The following is a 21,069-nucleotide window of genomic DNA, read 5'->3' on the forward strand; positions in this document are numbered from 1 at the left end:
CGACCCTGGCTAATATCTAAGGCTATGACCCTTACAATGTAACAGCTTCTCCAAGAGAAAAAAAATACAGCCCTAATGAAAAAACAGATCAAATATCTAAAAATAGAAGCAAGCAATGAAGAGATAGCCAACCTATCAGATGCACAGTTCAAAACACTGGTAATCAGGATGCTCACAGAACTGGTTGAGTATGGTCTCAAAATGGAGGAAAAAGTGAAGGCCATGAAAAGTGGAATAAAGAAAAATATACAGGGAACCAACACCAACAGTGAAGGCAGGGAAAACAGGACTCAAATCAACGATTTAAAGAAGAAGGAAGAAATAAATATTCAACCAGAACAGAATGAAGAAACAAGAATTCAAAAAAATGAGGAGATGCTTAGGGACCTCCAGGACAACTTTAAACATTCCAACATCCAAACCATAGGGATGCCAGAAGGAGAAGAGCAAGAAATTGAAAACTTACTAGAAAAAATAATGAAGGAGAACTTCCCTAATCTGGCAAAGGAAATAGACTTCCAGGATGTCCAGGAAGCTCAGAGTCCCAAAGAAGAAGGACCCAAGGAAACACACACCGAGGCACATCATAATTACATTAGCCAAAATTAAAGATAAGAAGGGAATCTTAAAAGCAGCAAAACAATGGAGAGAGTTACATACAAATGAGTTCCTATAAGACCATCAGCTGATTCTCAAAAGAAACCTTACAGGCAAGAAGGGGCTGGAAAGAAGTATTCCAAGTCTTGAAAGGCAAGGACCTATATCCAAGATTGTTCTATCCAGCAAAGCTTTCATTTAGAATAGAAGGGCAGATAAAGTGCTTCTCAGATAAGGTCAAGTTAAAGGAATTCATCATTACCAAGCCCTTATTATATGAAATGTTAAAGGGCTTATCTAAGAAAAAGAAGGAGATAAAAAGTATGAACAGTATGAACAGTAAAAGTATGAACAGAAAAAGAAGGAGATAAAAAGTATGAACAGTATTGTTGTCATGTTAATTCTGTAACATGACAACAAATTCACAACTATCAACAACTGAACCTAAAATAAAACAACAATACCAAAAATAAACTAAGCAAACAACTAGAATAGGAATAGAATCACAGAAATGGAGATCTCATTGAGGGTTATCAGTGGGGATGGAGAGGGAGAATGGGGGAAAAAATACAGGGAATAAGAGGCATAGATGGTAGGTAGAAAATAGACAGGAGGAACTTAAGAATAGTATGGGAAATGTAGAAGCCAAAGAACTTATGTGCATGACCCATAGACATGAACTAAGGGAGGGGTGCAGGGCAGAGGGGAATAAAGGGTAGAAAATGGGACAACTGTAACAGCATAATCAATAAAATATATTTTTAAAAATTAAGTAATTTTTATTAGAGTATTAAAATAGTGAATACAATGGAATTATGAATAATATCTAATGAAAGGGAACTGTCTAAATAAACTAGACTATAGCCATGATAGATTAGACAGTCACTGAACTAAAATATTTTAAAAACATGTATTAAAGATATAAAAACATGGTTAGGATATAATGTTAAGTAACAAAGCCAGCAATAAAAACTCTATCATGTGTGATCTAATTTTGAAAACAAGAGTGAGAATGGAAGGAAATACAGCAAAATGGAGAGTGAATTTGAGTTTAAGTTTTATTTATACTTTCTGTACTCCCCGTATTTTCTACATTGAAAATGTATTATTTTAATGAACCAAAAGGGCACAAATAATAAAATACAGGGTCTGGCACAAATAACACCCATTTTTATTACAAATTCTTTTATTACAAAATCATAAGTATGTAATTCTGTAACATAACAATGTCACACTCAAGCACACCATATGACATTTTAGGTGAAATGTTCAAATTAAAACTATAAATTTTTACACCCATATTATTACCCTACCAACTACACTCAAGCAGGCATTACATCTGCCGGACCCTATATATCATTTTTAAGGAACAATGAACTGTGTACTGTCAACAAAATAAGGCAGTAAGAATGATACATCTCCCAGTTAAAAGGCTACAATATATCTTTTCAGAAAAGTGAAGGAAACTGTAGAAAAGAATGGCATGTTCAAGCCTTACTCTAAGCAAACTTGCCATATAAAAACATTGGATATACAGATTTATATGGATGTACTTTTATTGCATATTAATCACACTTTTTTCTAATAATACAAGCAATATGTGCTCATTGTAGAAAACTTGAAAAAATTTAAATGAAGGAAATGATGTCATTCAAAATCCCACAGTCTACAGATAACAAGATAGGAGAATTCTAAAGTGTTTCCTTGAATATTTCTTTACACATATTTATATTTTTTAAATGTATAACTGAGATCACACTATACATGTACCCTATCTTTTGTTGTATTTAATTTCACTTTTAGGTATGTTTTTCCCATGAAAGTCCACTGTATAAATGCCCCACAATTTATTTGACCATTTGTCTACTGGTGGGCAATTATTCATTACTATAATAATACTGGGATAAATATTCCCATACCTAAATTTTTACCACATTCTTGATTATTTTAATAGGAATTTCTAGAAATATAATCACTGACATCAAAGGGTATACATGTCTTAAGGCTTTTATAAATCTTATTAGGTTGCCTTCCAAAATGTTTGTTCCAATTTACACTCCTATCAATGTAGCACTATTATCAGGATTTCCTTGCTTATTTTCTAGATTTAAAAAGATACAGTTTTAATTTTTATTTCAATATTTAGGAAGAATTTTTTAAATATTGTTTTAGATTATATTTATTTATTTTTAGAGAGAGAGGAAAGGAGAGAGAAGGAGAAGGAGAGAAACATCGCTCAATCACCTCCTGCACACCCCAAACTGGGATCCGGCTCACAACCCAGGCATGTGCCCCAACCAGGAATTAAACCAGCAACCTTTCAGTTCACAGGCTGGCACCCAATCCAATGGGTCACACCAGCCAGAACAAATTTTTTTGATGTTAAGTTGCTAATTGTATTTTTTGTTTTATAAAGTCCATATTTCTACTGAAATGTTAGTACTTTTTTTAAAAAAACTCAATTTGTATATGTTCTTTATATTTAAGAATTTGAGATGAAATTCTTTATGAAAACCCTCACATCAGATCTTCTTGAGATGTCAACTTTTCTGTCTCATTTTAAATGGGTTTCAATTTATAAAAATCCTATCTACATATAGTTTTTTGCCATATAAAATATGATATATCTTCTCAGCCTTTGTCTAAAGAACTGACTGGTAAGAGGAACGTAATGTACACAGGTGTGAGCCATGACATATATAAAGAATGCTGGAAGTATACCTATTGATAGATAATATAAGGAATTGTACACATATGCCTATTGATACACACAGTTACTGACTGTTTCTGATCTTTCTCAGGGCTCAGCACACAGTAGATAGAGATTAAAATTAAGCCACACACATGCAGATAAAGGTACAGATACATGCATTATGCATACACATATATCCGCCAACCTTACAACAGCAGCAAAGAAAGAAATGAGGATTTTGAAATCACACATGTTCCATCTTCATCTCTTATTATATAAGCCCACACAAAGGTGCTTCATCTATTTCCTTACCTGTAAAATGGGGGTAATACCTATCTCATGGAGTTCTTAAAAGTCTTAAATAAGAGAAAGGGAAAGCACTTCACACTGTGCTTAATGTATAGTAGGAACTCAATAAATGCTAGCAACTCTCTTCTTGGGAACACTACTTCTTACAAGGCCCTTCCTACCCCAATGCTGCCCTCCAGTGGACTAGGGTTCTTCTCCCACTATGTAAGGATGGTTATATTTGAAACAGATCCAGTAGAGGAACAATCTAGATTTGAAAATCAGGCCATTTATTTTCCCATTTACCAAAAAGGTTGTTTTTTTTTTTAATTTAGACTGGAAGATATTTAAATTCTAATTTGACCTATAGAAGTACAGTTGACACGGTTGTTCAGAAGCTTATTTCCTATCTAATTCTATGTTCCCTATCTATCCTATTGATTTTTTCAATAAAAATTACCTTGACCCTCCTCTTCAGCTCAGCCTTTCCCCCAGACAATGCCCTAGTGGTTTTACTCACCCACACAGTTGTCACAGATGCTGCAATGGGATGCCCGGGGAGGCCGGAAGATCTTGCATGTATAACAGTATTTCAGCTTCACAATCTGGTTGTTTATCTGGAAGTTCTTGATACGAGGGGGAGGTCGCTGGCCCTGAGGCACTGCACCGTTGGTAGCTTCTGTAGATCATTAAAGACAGTTAACATCACAGCTAGCCATTATTTGAACCCAAAATTCTCATCATTTTTCCAAAAGCAATGGGAGTAATCAAAGGTTCCTTAGGCCTACTGTCGTTTCCAGAATAGACTCTCAACATCAGAGTGTCCCCCACAAATTCCACTGAGTGCCACACAATTCTTTGTGTACGTGAAAAAGTATTTCTTCAAGTTTTTGGCCAATTACAAAGAAAAACATTCATAAGAGAAGAAATGAAAAGGCTAAAAAACATGAAATAAAACAGCCAACTCATAATGAAAGAAATAAAAATTAACACAAAGATATCCCCACCAACTGTATTAACAATATTCAGAAGAATAAAAATATTCAGTGTTGACAAAAATGAGGAGAAGATATTTTTATACATTACCCATAAGCAATGTGGCAATGGCTACCAAATTTTTTAACGTGTTTATTTTTTGACCCAGAAATTCTACTTCTAAGAACCAATCAAAATTACAAAGAGATATACAAAGGATGTTGACACAAGGACATTTGTCACAGAGTTCCTTTTAATAGTGAAAAACTGAAAATAACTTCAATGTCACAATAAGAGGTCAGTTAAGTAAATTATGATACATGCATAGGATGGAGTATTATGCAGCCATTTAAAATGGTGTAGGTAAGTGAATGATGAGAGGAAAATATTCACAATATATTACACAATGAAAATGTATGCTGAACAGCAACATGTATAAAAGGATATTACCTTGCAAAAATAAAATATATGCACAAAAAGGCTGCTAATACTTAGAATCAGAAAAACAATAATTTTAAAATAAGAGTAATACATGCTTATCATAAAATTTTTGGAAAAAACAGAAAATATAAATAAGAAGAAATAAAAACCACTGTCAGTCTCTGAACTCAAGGGTATTCATGAATTTTGGTGTGTTTTCATTTATCTTCTCTTAACAGATAAATATTCATAATTGTTTTAGATTTGAGATGTTATAAATGCAGTGTTGTACCCTGTATTATTCACTTAAGTTATACAGTAAACATTTTGTCCATGATTTTTAATTTTTTTGAAAACACTATTATTGGCAATATGATATACATTTTATACATGTATTATTATTTATGTAACCATTCCATACTGTTGGGCTGTTAAGTTGCCTCTGGTTTTTTACTATTTAAATTATACTGCATGCAAAAACTTAAAATATTACAAATAAAGCTAAATCTCCTTGATCATCACCCAATCCCCTCTCTTCCTGAAGAATATATTCATGTGTTAAAATTAACTTTTAAAACATACAGAAGAAAAAAGCATGTTGAAGTCTGAGCAGTAACAAGAAATTGCTGGCATTAAAATAGCTAGGCCCATATTAAAAAGAAAAGAGGAAAAGAGAAAAATGTTGCACTAAAAATTCTTCTACATTAATTTGTATAAATTTTTGCTTATTTTCTTTAGCTAAATCCTGAGAGAAGTGGAACTACTGGGTCAAAGGTTTTGAACTCTTAAAGCCCATATTACCATTGCCAAACTGCTTCCCAACAGATTGTATCAATTTAAACGCATGCCTATCTGCAACATATGAGAGTGCCTGTTTCATTGCACCCTTGCTATGCAGAATAATTCTAAAAACAGACTATTTTTCAATTCATTTTGATTTTAAAAATATCTGCCATATGGAACTTTTTCCCTTTTTTTTGCAGAGTCGAGTGGATGCTGTGAAATCAAACAATAAGTGTGTCACAAGTAAAAGGATGAGGACGGCTATTCCTTAGAGGATATGAGTACCAGCATACCACCTTAATATGTATACCACCTTATTCCTTTGTGTGTACTTTACATGAAGGCACCTGTAAGATAGAGTTCGTGGTTCACCCTCCCTATGAAGTGCTCTGATGCAAAGGAATCACCTATCTTCAATAGATTCTGTGACTTTAAGTGAAAGAACATATAATGAAACCAATTTTACCATAGGCTAATTAATATAAGCAAAAGTTAAGTTCCTATGGCATCTCATCCATGTTATAACAAAACTAAACTATGTTGAACAAAACAATGTTATTTGAAGACCTCCTATAGGGCTGAATGCTGAATATAAGTTGACAAAAACTTGCTAGCATACAAATAAACATATATATGAGTATTAACTTAAGACTGCACTCTTCTGTCAAGAAAAGCATGCTAACAGTAAATGAATGGATAAAAAAAAACTATGGTAAATTTACATGATGGATACTACATAGTAGAAAGAAGGAGCTCATACCCTTTGTTATGGCATGGATGGAACTGAAAAGCACTATGCTAAGTGAAATAAGCCAAACAGTAAAAATACCATATGATCTCACCTATAAGGGGAACCTAATCAACAAAACAAACAAGCAAGCAAAATATAACCAGAGACATTGAAATTAAGAGCAAACTGGCAGTAACCAGAGGGGAGGTGGGAGGGGATAATGAGGGCAAAGGAGTGAAGGGTTTCCAGGAACAAGTATAAAGAACACATAGACAAAAACCAAGGAGGGTGGGATAAGGGTTGGGAGGTGGGGATGGCTGGGATGGGGGGGAGTGGTGGGGGAAAATGGAGATAACTGTACTTGAACAACAATAAAAATACATACATACATACATACATACATACATACATACATAAGAAAAGCATGCTAAGTGCAGAGGTCACATGAAGAATGGCTCAAGCCTGGACCCCAGGCCCAGTGATTTGGCAAAACAGAGCTAACCTCCCTAGGGAAACTGCTGTGACATTCAAGAGACAAGTCAAGGCACTGCCTTGAACTTCACTTTCTCCATATGTTAATAGGAAGGGGATGATGAAAGAACAACCCAAGTGGAGAAAAGATAGCAGTCACAACACTCCTCCCAATCTTGCTCCTAACTACCTCAGCTATACTGGGTCTCCATGAACTCCAGCTACACCAACACACCTCTGCTTTCTTTCCACCACTCCTATCCACACCCAGAGAATGGGTGAAGAGGTGAGGGGATTAAGAAGTACAAAAAGATAGATACAGAATAGCCATGGAGATGTACAGCACAGTATAGGAAATGGAGTAGCCAAAGAATTTATGGGCCTGACCCATGGACATGAACAATAATAGTGTGGGGATTGCCTGAGAGAGTGGGGGGTGGAGAAGAGCATAAGGGGAAAATCAGAGCACAGTAATAGCATAACCAATAAAATATAATTAAAATAAAGAAAGTACAAAAACTAGACAAAGAAAACCATAAAAACTTTATTAATGGGTATAAAATTCAAACTGAAAATACAGAAAAACATACTATTTTCTTGGATAGGCAGATAATATTATAAGATGTAGATTTCCTCAAAAATAATTCATAAATGTAATGTAACACCTATTAGAACTCCAATAGGTTTGTGTTTTTAATTAAATAAAATATTAAAATCCAAAAAACAAACACCTTAAAAAAACTAAAGGCTAACCGCAGACTGGTGCTCAACTCTTGTAGCATTTAGTCTTATAAGTCCTGGGTTCCTTTCTTCTACTCTTTCTGGCTTGGATACTGACTCGAGCTACTTGGGTACATCAGACTTGAGAACAATTTAGGCAGTCACTGCTGTTGGGTTTTGTGGGCTCATAGTCCTTGCTAATACTGGCATCACAGCCTTCTTTCTGAATGTGAGCTCCCAAGACATCTCTCCTCTATCCCTGGGATGTTCTGCTTCAATTCACAAAGCCACCCTCACTCCTGAGTAGTGTAATACTTTATCTCTGTCCTGATGGGTCCTACCCTGAGCTGCAGACTACTCTGTAATGAACCTATAGCTGCTTCCTACCATTCCTAGAATTCTCAATTGTTCCTGGCACCACAACTGACTTCTGTCACCTTGTATATTTTCCTGAAGCAAGAATTCTTGGTCAAGGGCCTATGAATGTGCTTCAAAAGTTCTATGGATCCCTGAAATCCCATATATCCAAAATTATATGTCTGTGCATGCATGTAAGAATATTTTTACGAAGAGATGGTCTGCAGCTTTCATCAAGCAAAATCAAATGAGTTGATGACTCCCAAAGATTAAAAAAAATCCCACCCTCTTGGGGACAGTGCAGCAGACCTTGAAATGCTACCCAACACAGGGAAGAAGGAAGCATATGACTTTCAAACCTTACTATACCTATCTTAGCAAATTCACAAGATGGTTATGATCTCAGATTAAGGGTCTCAGAGGGAAAAGCCTAGAAATGATTGCTAATCTGCAACCACTATTATAATTCCAGTCTATTACTAATTAAAGCCACCCCCTGCACAGTGTGTTGCTGGCTAGTTAGAAAACTCACCTATCTCCATTTCTATGAAAGCTGCCTCATCTGGTAGGGCTCGAGGGATCACTCCAGGGTCACTAAAGCTGGTCCTCAACAAGGTAGCCATGGAGAACAGGAAGAGCATGGCGGCAAACACAGGGATGGCAGGAGACAGCTGGACAGCCAGGTAACGGCATCTGGAGAAAGGAGGCAATTGAACATTTAGTTATACCTACCCTATATCAACCATGAATCAATATGGTAACCACAATAAAATATGCAGTACCTTGAGGGCAGGGACCATGCTTTTTAGTTTGCTTAAATCACCAAAAACTCCTAACATATGGTTCTGTATATAGTGGGAGCTCAACAAATATTTAATTGATTGGTGCCACCTATAACATACAGAAGAGTCTCAAGAGACATCCCACACCCCTAAGTCCAGCCCCTCCTGTCAGCCTGCTGGGAGTTACATTTCCTCTGTGCCTCAGGAAAGGCTTACAACTGTTAGGGTGAGGGAAGCAACTGAGCCTGGACTTGTAAGTAAGACAGGTTGCTCTCACTCTGAGAGTGTCTTGAGTTTTTCGTACTCATCCATATGGCATTAGGCCTGAGCTCCCAGAGGAAGGAGGAAAGATGACCAGTCATGGAGCAAGGTCCCAGTGTCAGACACAGAATATGTCCAGCATGCTTCAAGGCCAATAAAAAGCTCCAGGGATGCTGACTGACTTTGTGACATCCATTCCTCTTCCATCCTCAATTAGCTCAGCTAGTAGATGACTAGTAGCCATAGGGAAATAAGGGAATTGTATCTCCTGAGCACCCTTCCCAACATCATATTTGCTCCCCTCTTTCATCTGAATTCACCTGAAAGGCCATACCTTTTCCTCTCTGGTCATCCCAGCCCTAAACATCTGGTAAATCTCAGAGACATCAATGCTATCATCGTCATCATTACAACCATAATTTACTGAGCACTCGCCATATGCCAGGCACAGCACTAAGCTCTTTATATGCATGAACTCATTCAACTTTCATATGAAATCTATGAAGTAGAGTCTATTATACCCGTTTGATAGATGAAGTCTCTGGGATTTGGAGAGGTCTTGCCTCCTCCAAAAGGCTTATCCTAATCTGCATTAATCTCTCCCTTCTCTGTCCCTGTTGGCCTCACTGCCAAAGCCTTGTATTGTTTCCTAGCTGTTTTTTTTACTATATTGACCTCACCTCCCCCAGTTGGACTTCATAAGAGCAAGAACCTTGTCTTTTTGTAGAAGGAATGCATGGGTTTAAATTTTGGCCTTACCAACTCCTAATTGGGTAAATTAGTTAACTTCAGTCCCCTTATTTGTGAAATGAGGATAGTAATAGTACTTCATGGGGTCATTCTGTGGATCAAGTGCATGAATATAAATAAAGTGCTTAGAACTGCACTTGACACAGGGTAAATGCTAAGTAAACGTCAACTACTAACATTATCATCATGGTTCTATAGCTCCAAGAGCCTAATACAAGTATAGGAATAAAGAATCTATAACAAATACTTGTTGAGTAAAACTGAATTTCAAACCAAATAGATTGGAGCATGTGATGACAGTTATCACTGACCTATGCAGAGACATGCTCTTGAAGGCAGACTATAAGTAGATAAGTAAGGGCCAGAGGAAGACCAGAGAAAGTAAGCTAAGGAACAAGTCTTACTTCATTGGCATGGGGATCAAGCCACTCTGAGCAAACATTTAATCACAGGTTGTACACACACTGCAGTTTGTACACCCCCATGTGATCCTCCCCTGACCCCTGCCACATACACAACTCCACAGGGTGGGTGGCAAACCAACTGTAATGTTAGGTTGAGCCATTTGTCATGAAGATGAACATATGTAGTGAACTTGCAAAATGATTTTTGTGGCTTTTTGTTTGTTTGCCTACTTATTTTTTTAAACAATCATTGGTCTTAGCTTGCTTTTGTATAATGTACTTTCTTCTCCTAAACACCAAAGGTAGGGGGAAATATTTGGAGAACTCAAGGATCTGGCCAACTGAGTTCAGGGTAATTAAGGTCTTTGAGTATCACAAGCTTGTGGAGTACCCTTTTTGCACTGTTCCCCTTCACTGATACAGATAATCAAGAAGTAAATTCAGAAATAAAAGTCATCCCAACTTGTCAGGGACACAAAGGCCACAGGAGAAACATAAGTCTCCATTTCATGAACAAGCCAAGTGAAATCACCACACTAACAGAAATCAGCCATCTTCCTAAGATTATTCTTGAAAACAAAAAAGTAATGTCTCCAGGACTCAAACTGCCCTGGTGTATAGTCTCCACCTCAGAGCCATCTGATTGGACACCAAAAGAAGTTTAAATTGTTTTATTACAGGGAAAAGCTACAGAGAGAATAGAATACACACATACACAGACGCACTGTCATGCATGCACATACACAAAATTAATGTTTCCCTCATGCAAAGAACTCACCCAAGTTTAACTAAGTCCTCTTTCAACAGCTGCTTGTCAATCAAACAAAGAACAACTTAGATTTGAATTACACTATACCATCACAGATAAAGGTCTCTGTAATCTCCACACAGACTATCTTCTGCACCTGCTAAAACAATCCACTTTGTATGTCAACAACTACACAACAGGTCCATTGTATGATTCTCCAGAGATGAGGCTACTAGCAGCCAGTTGTCACCAGTGAGTGTGGCTGGGAAGGCAGATGTGGAACCAGCAGGCCTTTCTACTCTGACTAAGGAGAAACTTAGAAAGCCAGCAGCTAAGACTATTTTGAACTATAACCCATCATGCCTGTCTTTAATAGTTAGGATTAAAAATATCCCCCTAGTTTAGTCACATCATGCCAGTAAGCTAGAGATCTATCTGTGACAGGAATAAGCTATGTGAAGATTTGGTAGTAATTTCTAACATTGACCTCAAAAGTCACAAATACCCTGAAACATCACTAATTTACATTAAAAAACTGAATCTGCCATTCACAAATATAAGCTAACTGGTTTTGAGACTCCCTAGTACTTTCCATCAGTATTGCTTCTTGGAATAATGATATCCACACACTTCTAGAAACAGAACTCTCCTTTGTCTTCAAAGTTTCAAGAGGCTTTCTCCTTTCTAGGGGCTTAGAAGTTGCTTTTCTCTCTTATGAATTTCATATATACAACCATGTCCCCCACCAAGTCTTCATTTCTGCCGCCTGAAGAGGCATCATCTTTTTAAGTCCTCCTCTACCAATTTCTTGATTGGCTTCAGGAAATAGCTGGGCTGGACAACTGGACTCTCACATCTGCCACAGACCACATGGTGGTATTGACCAGCAGTAACCAGCAGTGCCAGGCTGGGCTGGTGTTTCATGTACCATCCCCCATCCTTAGCATGCTACTTCATTAAAGGGACAATGATAATGACATAGACTTCAATTCACATGAAAAAAAATCAAAAGAGATTCATGAATGGAGCCAGTAAGGAACCAGACAGATTCCATGGCAGGGCTCTGCCTCACAGACTGGCAGTGTGGACTGATTATCTATAAAATACTCTGCTTCTAAGTCTCCCTAATAACTTTCATGCTATGTTCTTTATTGTTCTCTTTGATCAGTACACTCAATCAACATTTATGGGTCTAACAAATGTGGAACAAGAGAAATAGGAGTTAATTTTGTTGTGGAAAACATAACTAATGTATAAAACAGCTAAAGAATAAGACTAATAACCCCATGTTAAAATAGTATTTCAGACTCTAAGGACTATAAATGGTTAGGGAAGAGCTCTCTTGGGAAGCTGGTGGCTGATTGAAACTGCTCCCAAAGCAGCTATTAGGGTGACTTTAAGGAATAACTGTGCTGGCAACAGCAGGAAGCACCTGGGGATTACAGAGAGCCCCACAATGGCCCTTGGTCCCACCTAATAGAAATAAGCTTCTGCTATAAGTCCTTCTGATATGGACAGCTGTCTGTCCTCTTACATAGTGCCTAACTCTAGGGTACACTAAACATATAGAACTACCCATAAGACTGGTTCAAGTTTCTTCTGATGGCACTTAGAGTCTGCTGAGGGATGTTTCTTTGGATAGTAAGAACATAATTCAAGACCAGCCTCCAGACTTACTGCTATGTGAAAGTCAGAGGAAAATGCATAACCCTGTTTTGCTCCAGTAGCAACAGGGAAAATTAACCAAAGAGGATGTTTTCAATTCTGAGGCAATGAGCCATCATCCTCTTACTGAGGGGGATCAAAGTCCCTATTCAAACCTGCTAACTAGTCACCAAATTTCAGTTATAATAACAAACTTAACATTTCAATTATAACAAATCAACAAATAACAAATTTCAATTTTAATATACTCCTGCTCAAGAACTTATAACAATTTCCTGTTGCCTATTATATTACACCCTAAACTCTACACGTCAGTATTCCAAGACCGTCCATCAACTGGTCATATCTAATCATCATCATAAGATTCTTGTCTTCTTATTGCTCCATTCTAGAAGTATCCTCCTAATTACCCTGAATTCACTAGCTTCTTGCTCTTGCAAGAGGCATAAGGTGCCTCCTTTGTTCTTAAACACAATACCCTGTGAGGAGAAAGCGTTAGGCCTCCTCTCTTCCTCAGTAAACACCTCAACTGACTTCAGCATGCTGGAGGACACCCCTGTTCTTTGTGTTCACTTTTCCCAAAATAGAAAATCACTACACTCAATTAAGACTCATTCTGAAAAGATAGGAGATGAATTCAATGGGGATTGACAGCATGAAACTCATTACCACTAAAAGTAGTAGGGACTGAAATATACAGATAAATTCTGAATGACAGAACCACAAGGAATTGTTAAAGGAAAGCACACTATTCAGGAGACATAACCCAATCATTCTCTAGGAATGTGCTTTAACAGGAAAAAGGAGCTTAGCTAAGGACTATAACAAATTGATAACAAAGAAGCAAACACTCCTTTCTAAAACTGTCATTTGGTTGGCCAAATCACAGATAGAATCTTAGGCTAGATGAAGCACAAGATTGAACTCCTACAAATCAATTCTCTAGAGAATGTTCTCTTGGTTAGAGATCATGATAAAGTCACTTTATCTTCTTCCCAATCTCACCTAAGGAACTTCAGGAATCTGGGCCTTGCACTACAAACACAGATATTCTGTCATGCCAGAGTTTGGCTTTGGTTTGCATAGCCCCGTGTCTCCTCAAACCTGGTAACTTTGTGTTATCAGATTGCCTTTTCTCTTCCATTCTTTCCTCAGGACATAGTGTCCCTTTGATCAGGATCACCCACAGAATAACAAGGTAGGAAGGACTGCATTGCTTACATTTTTCTCTGAGCCATCCTCATCCTGGCCGCAGGTCTTAGGAATGGTCATGAGGTGATAACCCCTCAGAACTCACAAAAGTTACTTCCTAGGTTCACCCTCAGAGGTAGGCTTCCCTGATCTTGTAAGGCTATCAGAATACCATGCCAGAATGCTGTCAATATTTCACAAAGACAACTTCATTTTCTAGGAGCATGAGCTGGGGAAACCCAAATAACCTAGATGCCACTAGGTAACAAATGCTAGCTACCAAGAACCAGAAATATGCTGGTCTTGCATTCAGCACTATGTACAACTTTAGTAATCTGAATATCTTCAAGATTCCATACTCAAAAACTAGCAATGAAACAAAAGGCTAATCGATCTTGATGAAGAAACCTCGCTTACATGGGCCTGGTTTTCTCACCTGCTAGAAGGATGGTGACAGTCTCCAAGGTCCCTTCTACCTCTATTATTCTATGATCCCGTGAGTCAAAATTCAAGACTTAACATTTTAATTGCATCCAGGATGTATTAATTCTGTAACATTTACTGACTACCTACTTTACATAAGGCCTGAGGGAGGACACTATGGGGGTCACACAGACATAGAAAATAGTCCCCAATATTGAAAGAGCTCTAAGTGCAATAACCGTAGAATTCAGAAATATAAGAAATATCAGGGCAGTATCTTGGGAAGGAGTGGCAGGTCGCTACCACATCTCACCATGTCCAGCCACAAAGGTGGCAAGAAGAAGTGCCTGAAGAAGCCCAAGAAGCAGGCCAAGGAGATGGACGAGAAAGATAAGGAATTCACGAAGAAGCAAAGAGAGCAGCAGAAGAAACTTGAGGAGCTAAAAGGGAAGGCTTTGGGGAAGGGTCCCCTGCCCACAGGTAAAATAAAGAAATCTGGCAAAAAGTGAGCTGTTACTTGTGCCTGGGACAGTGGTGATCCTTCATTCCATTCCTGTTTCAACATCTGGATCCCCTGTCATAACATCTCTTACCACCTATAGGTAGAATGAAGTGTTGTCTTGGAGCCTGTTGTTGTAAATTTAAGAATAAACTTTTGTAAAAAAATTATAATAATATGCAGTGGCTCATCTCTTTAGTTCTTCTCACTCTGCCATTTCAACCTTAACTGTGTGGTCAGAGTAAACCCAGCCCAGAATCCTGTCAAAGTGTGTTCTTCAGTGTTTGTTACTTCCAGAATTCTGTATCAGAAATAAGTTGGAATTAAACCAACTCATTTGAAGTGGCAAAAAAGAGAAATTTCATATGATTACATGTTAAACGAGTGGTATGTACAATACAATTAGTCTCACAAATGCAGAAATTACTAAAAAGATTTCATAAAGGAGGGCTCAAGAAGGGACTTGAAAGAGAGGTTGAATTTGGGGAGAAGTGGGACAATTACTAAGCAGTGCTACAAAGTGTTTTTCAGCTCATCCAATTAAATGACTCCTCTGTACATCACAAGCAGCCATGAAGTTAAGTCCAATGAACTTTAATAGTGCCTTGATAAGATTTCTTCTATATACAGCACAGTGAGGCATAAGCACTTATCATAGCAGCAGACTGCTTCTACTTCAGTGGTGAAGAATCACACAGTCATTCTTACCACAAGAGAAGTCTGGGGACCTTGAACACACTAGCAATCTAGCCACAAAGTTACAAGAGGCATCTAAGAAGCCAATTCCAGAAGACAGTGCACTTGGTCCTTTCTCCAAGCTTTTGCAGGAAGTGGAGTTGGACAGAAATCCACAATCACCTTTCAGTTGCTGGACAGCTCACAGGTTTCCAGTGTCATTCTGTTCTAGTGTCCTGACATTTCTGGCCAAGCTGGTAGCTATGTGTTCATAATATGAGCTGAACAGTGTTTGGGCTAAAAGGACTGAGAAGGGTTCACATGCTCAAAGTTGAAACTGGCAGGCGCACTCACATTGCCTAGATATCTCATCCTAAGAATAAATTAGGAAATCTTTTTTTAAAAACACTGTACAATTTTCACTGGTTTTAAATTCAAATACACTTACCATAGAAATAATTATACTTAAGTACATAAACATATTTAAATATAGCTACCTACCTATAATTTTCTAGCCTCTCCTTTTCTATGTGTGTCTATTTGACTCTTCCAGACAGAAACAGGAGTTATACAGAATTTCAATAGCGCTACAAGAAGCTTAATGACAATCTAGTCCAATTGCCCATCCTGGGCAAAAATCCATTCTGTGACAGCAGCCCTCAGAGATGGCCACCCAGCTTCTTTAGAAACACTTCTAACAATACAGAGCTAACTAACTCCTGGAGGAGACACATGTTTTCATTCTGTGTATTCAACCCACTGTCTGTCCACTGAAAATTACAGGTCCCTCCTTTGACAAAACATGTAAAGACAAACGCCAAAAATAAAAAGATTTCCACTGACACTACCAGCACTGCATGTTTTTCATCAAGGGGCACCCACATCCCTGACCAGATTTCTCAAGCCATCTGGCCAACCCAGGACTGTGCCATGGGCAGTCATAAATCAACTCACACTTGTTCTTAAGCACCTGCTGCAAGCAGGACCTTGTTACTAAAATGCAGATCCAGATGTGCCTCAGAAAACAGACTCTCTTCCCCAAGGCAAAAATGCAGCAGCCAGAGGAAGTGGAGTCTCAGCTCCTGGATAGTCTCAGGATGAAAATAAACAGCCTTTGTCACCCTTACCTGCCTGAAGACAGAGAACTAGATCAGCTAACTTTCTGAGGTTTCCCTGAGTTCTAATACTAATGAAGGAGCCCATATTCTGTCCCCAGACTTTATCTGCCACTGTGTGGTTGGTAGTAAATTACAGACTCCAAAGAAGGCACAAGGCAGTCACCACCTAGAGCATCTGTGTGTCTGTATGTCACACACAAACACACATTTCACAAACACAGTGAAAAGGATTCCTCACCAGGGTCCTCTCCTCTTTGGTCAGAGTTATACTTCCCCATTCCACTCCTCGGTTAATACATTTACTTCCTTCTCCTCCCCCTTCTCCCTCCCTCAGCTCTAACCTCAAAAATATTTATCACACCCTGGCTAATGTGGCTAAGTGGATTGAGTGCCAGCCTGCAAACCAAAGGGTCACCAGTTCAATTCCCAGTCAGGGCACATGACTGGGATGCAGGTCAGGTCCTCAGTAGGGGGCATGCAAGAGGCAATTATGCATTGATGTTGCTCTTCTTCTCTTTCTCCCTCTCTTCCTCACTCTCTAAAAATAAATTTTTAAAAATAAACTTAAAAATATTTATTGCACAGACAGCTAGAACTCTGGGCAATTTACAAACAACCTTATCCTTCATATCTGAGGGCAAAGCACGAGAAATAACTTGGGGGAAAATCATCTTGGTAGAAAATTCAACCTGCCTCTGTCAAACTGTAACTTGGCTAATTATAAGCTTCATCCCACAGGCAGTTTTTTTTTCCAGAAGCCTCCAAGGTCTTAGTGGTATAGATCCAAATCAGATTCTGTGTGGTTCCCCAAAACAAAAAGGGCCAAATACCAATAGCTCCAAATTTCAAGTTCCCTTGGCCAGTCAAACCAGAGCTTTCTTGAGCCCAGAATTACCAGCTCTCTTAGGGTCTGGAAACAAATCTTGCTTCTTTTTTTAATTATTTCAATCACCAAAAAATTAAGTCCAAGGCAAAAAGGATGGAGGTGGGGGCAAAAAGAGCTAGTGATTCAGCAGGGGATGAAGTAAAAGACAGAGAGAATGATAGACAGCACAGTTCAGTTCTGCACTTCCAAAAAGAAGCAAGGCAGGAATAAAGCAAAGAAAACTTGGAGAGATAGGTCAAAAGAGAAGGAAATTTTGTGACATTATGTATATGCTTGCCTGACTGCACATGCTCACTTGTGTACACACACCCTTAGCCATGAAACTCGGACTGGAAAGCAGCTAAGAAACCATGATCAAACTGCCAGACTTTGCCAAATACCTCACAAAGTCGACAGCAGCAAAAATGCCTTTGACAAAGAGTTTTTCTGACCTTACTTTCTTAGTCCCATTATAAACTGGGTCCCCTTCCTCCCCTTGCTATTACTCAAGCCAGCTGCAACCATCAAGTCTAGCAAAACAACTGAAAAAAATTCTCTCTTGATGCACCAGGAAAGCCCAAAGCCCTTACAGAATGAGTCCCAAGAGTCCAGAGCTCATTTTAACTACCCACATAGGCTGGCCAAGGAGCTTCCTGCTCCCTGCCATGGCCACACCACAGCATAAGAACTCCACTTCCAGGTCACCCATGTGCATGAACTACAGCAGGCTCAAGTCAGGTGTCACTTGCAATCTATACACACTTCTTGGCTCTTCAAGGCCCTTCTCATAATAACCCCAAACCAATTAACATTGCTCCCATCCCCAGAGTGTATAGCATTCTCAGTACATTCAGCAATGCTGTAACAGTACCCTAGAATCCAACTAGCCACCTCCCTAGCTATGTGGCCTACACAGACTTTGAACACTGGCTCTACTACTGGCTATTATATCACAGAAAAATGGTAATCACGCACACACAAAATAGAGAGTTGTTTATGTTGAGTGATTCTGAGTAAAAGAAGGAGCAGCTCACACTTAATAAGCACATACGTGCCACACGCGCAGCTAGTTTCCAGCATAGCTGAGGCTGGAACCAATCTGCAGATTCCCCATTCAGTTGGCTCTTAAATTCAACAGCTAGCTTTTCAGTTCAACAGAGACCTGAGCCCTAAATCCACAGAACCCAGAGTAACAGAATAGGTGAGTATGGTAGAGTGGAGTTATGACCACAAGGGGTGCCCCTGGGCTTAAGAGGGGTGGGGAATCGGCAGTCTGTAAGTAAGTACCTAAGGAGACCACTGAAAGGGGGAGATGAGCAATAAATACAAATTCCTTTATTTCCCAAGTGTGCCAGGAGTAGCCCCATATCAGCGCCATAATATTGGTATCAAAGGTCTTTTTAGGCAACACATACTCTGCTATGAGTATAAAGTAATGAAACCAGTTGGCATGCTCTATAGACACTGTTCAAGAAGACAGTGACAACCATCCAAGCACCACCCATAAACTCCCCAGAAAAAAGGTTCTTCCCTTATATTCAAAATAGTCATTGTCAGGCAACTCTACCCAATGGGTACTCACTCGAAGGCGAAGAAGAGTGTACATGTCCCCAGAATGAGGAAGAGGGTCAAGTAGAAGATGCCCTTTTGCCGGGCCATCATGACGCGGCCATCGCAGCAGAAAGTGTTCCTGCCTGGGAGTTTCTCCCATTTCCGTGTCACTTTCTTTCTCACCACCATCACAGACATGATTGGAATTCCTGCTCCAAATGCACTTTGTGATTACAAGATAGAAGAGACGAAAGTTGAGCCCAGCTTTAAAATCACGTTGCCTGCTATTGCTGCTGCTGGGTCAAACATCATCAAAAGTCCAATTTGTAACCCTAAGAAAAAGGAGAAAGAATGAGGCAGGAATATTAAAATTAAGTTCAACCCTCTTTTCCCAGAGGCAGATGATAAGCCTAGAAGGTGCAGGGTAGGGAAATGGGAAAAGCTTATTTCCAATCTATGTTTAGCCTGTGAAAGGAGAAAATATTAAAGGTTCTCAAAAAAAGGAGGAGGTGGAAGTTAGTATATATTCTTAATAAATAAAGCCCCATGCTTCCAATATAATACTGATGATTTGTTCATCATAGAACCTTGGAGCTAGAAGGGTTTTAACAGGTAATAACCCAATTAATTGGTTAGAAATTAGCAAAGTGAAGACCAGTGAGAGAAAATAACTCATCCAGGGTCACACAACCACAAAGCTAAGCAAAGAAAACATGTCTGCAGACTTTCAGTCCAAGGCACTTTCCATAATACCACATTGTTCTATAATCATCATTAAGAGGACTAAAAATAATAGTATAGTTTTTGTCCTTAAAGAGCCATTCCCTCCCCTCCTCCATTTCTTCACCTTCTTTCTTCAATTAGCCACTCAAATATGAACCACGCCAGGGAACAAGTCACCCTCTAGGAAGATTAGGAGGTTTTGGACACTCTGGACACATTTCCAGGTTATATTTATTCAAAACAGATTTCCCCTGATCAAACCCTTGGTAACTTCCTGGGTCTGGGAAATGAAACAATCTTGTTGGTCTAGTCTAGCCTAACATTTGTGTGAATCTTGATGAAACCACATCACAGACCTGCAGGTGGAAGGCTAACTTAAGCAGGAGAGGTTCTGGAAGGGTTGGAGGTGGGGAGGTGGCAGCAGTTAAAAACTGTCATAAAGGTGTTTTCTGGGACATTTCATAAGTACCATCTCTACCTGGCATCCTGAATCCTCAGGCCAAGCGTTTCTCAACCACTGCCACCCTTCTCATACTCTCAAGTGTGGTGCTGTGGCCTCTGTTTACTGACACAACAAACCCCACGCTGGCAGGACTGAGGCGGAAGTCTGCAGCCCAACTGACTGATGAGAAACAAGCAACTTGAAATCATTCCCCATCTGGAAAGGGCAAGGGTCCAAATAGAGACTAGGCAATGAGTACAGCAATCAGAAAGTAGAAGGCTTCAGAAAGGGGAGGGGGCTCCAAGGTGCAAAGAACACTTCCTTTGTGTAAAACTAACCTGGAAAACAATCTCGTGATAACCTGGCCCAGCGGGAGAAGAGACCAGGAAGGGGATCCCGGCCTGGGAGAACAAAGATCAAAATCCATCCAGAACCAGCGACCGGCCCACCCACTGGGGGCCAAGGCCTGAGTCCAGGGCAGGCAGCGGGTGCGGCCTCAGGAGGCCTGCCCCGTCTCTGCCACGCAGCGGACCACCGCCCCAGGAGCTTGGGACGCGCGCCATCTCACACGCTCGTACACACTCACACACACGCCCCGCCACGTGTAGTCACCCTGGGTGAGGGCTCCACTGCTGGTGACCTGAGCGGGACAGTGCCAATGTCCACGCGTCACGATGCAGCGGAGGCGTTGGCAGCCCACCAGACAGCAGAGCCTAGGAGACCCCAACCCCCACCCCTTGTTACCTGAACCTGGGAGCCCAAACTCGGCCAGGGACTGACGGCAGAAAGTGGACACTCCCAGGGGACTGCACCGGCCGGCCGAGGTGGCAGCGACTTCTCCTCCCCAGCCAAGAGGCTGCCTCCTCCAGACAAGGAGCCCCTATGATCGGGCCCTAAAACAGCTGTGGCAACCGCCCACTGCTGGCGGAATGGAATGCT

The 21,069-nt window shown here is 39.7% G+C and overlaps 1 protein-coding gene across 3 annotated transcripts in view; it reads right to left on the reverse strand.

The window, feature by feature from the left end:
- ZDHHC9 (zinc finger DHHC-type palmitoyltransferase 9) overlaps positions 1–21,069 on the reverse strand; it is a 35,947-nt gene extending 14,878 nt beyond the window's left edge. For 2 of the 3 annotated variants that reach the window (XM_053662329.1, XM_037147123.2), the window contains exons 1-4: positions 20,875–21,069; positions 18,997–19,297; positions 8,566–8,726; positions 4,098–4,256 (exon numbers count right to left, since the gene is read on the reverse strand). In XM_053662329.1, the coding sequence (XP_053518304.1) occupies positions 4,098–4,256; positions 8,566–8,726; positions 18,997–19,163 (487 nt within the window). In that variant the 5' untranslated portion in view covers positions 19,164–19,297; positions 20,875–21,069. Of the gene's footprint in view, positions 1–4,097; positions 4,257–8,565; positions 8,727–18,996; positions 19,298–20,874 lie in introns of those variants that run through there. The other variant, XM_037147122.2, reaches the window with a different exon arrangement.

The sequence above is a fragment of the Artibeus jamaicensis genome, unplaced genomic scaffold (genome assembly GCF_021234435.1).
Source record: "Artibeus jamaicensis isolate MK-2021 breed Jamaican fruit bat unplaced genomic scaffold, CSHL_Jam_final contig_240, whole genome shotgun sequence".
Lineage (NCBI taxonomy): Eukaryota > Metazoa > Chordata > Mammalia > Chiroptera > Phyllostomidae > Artibeus > Artibeus jamaicensis.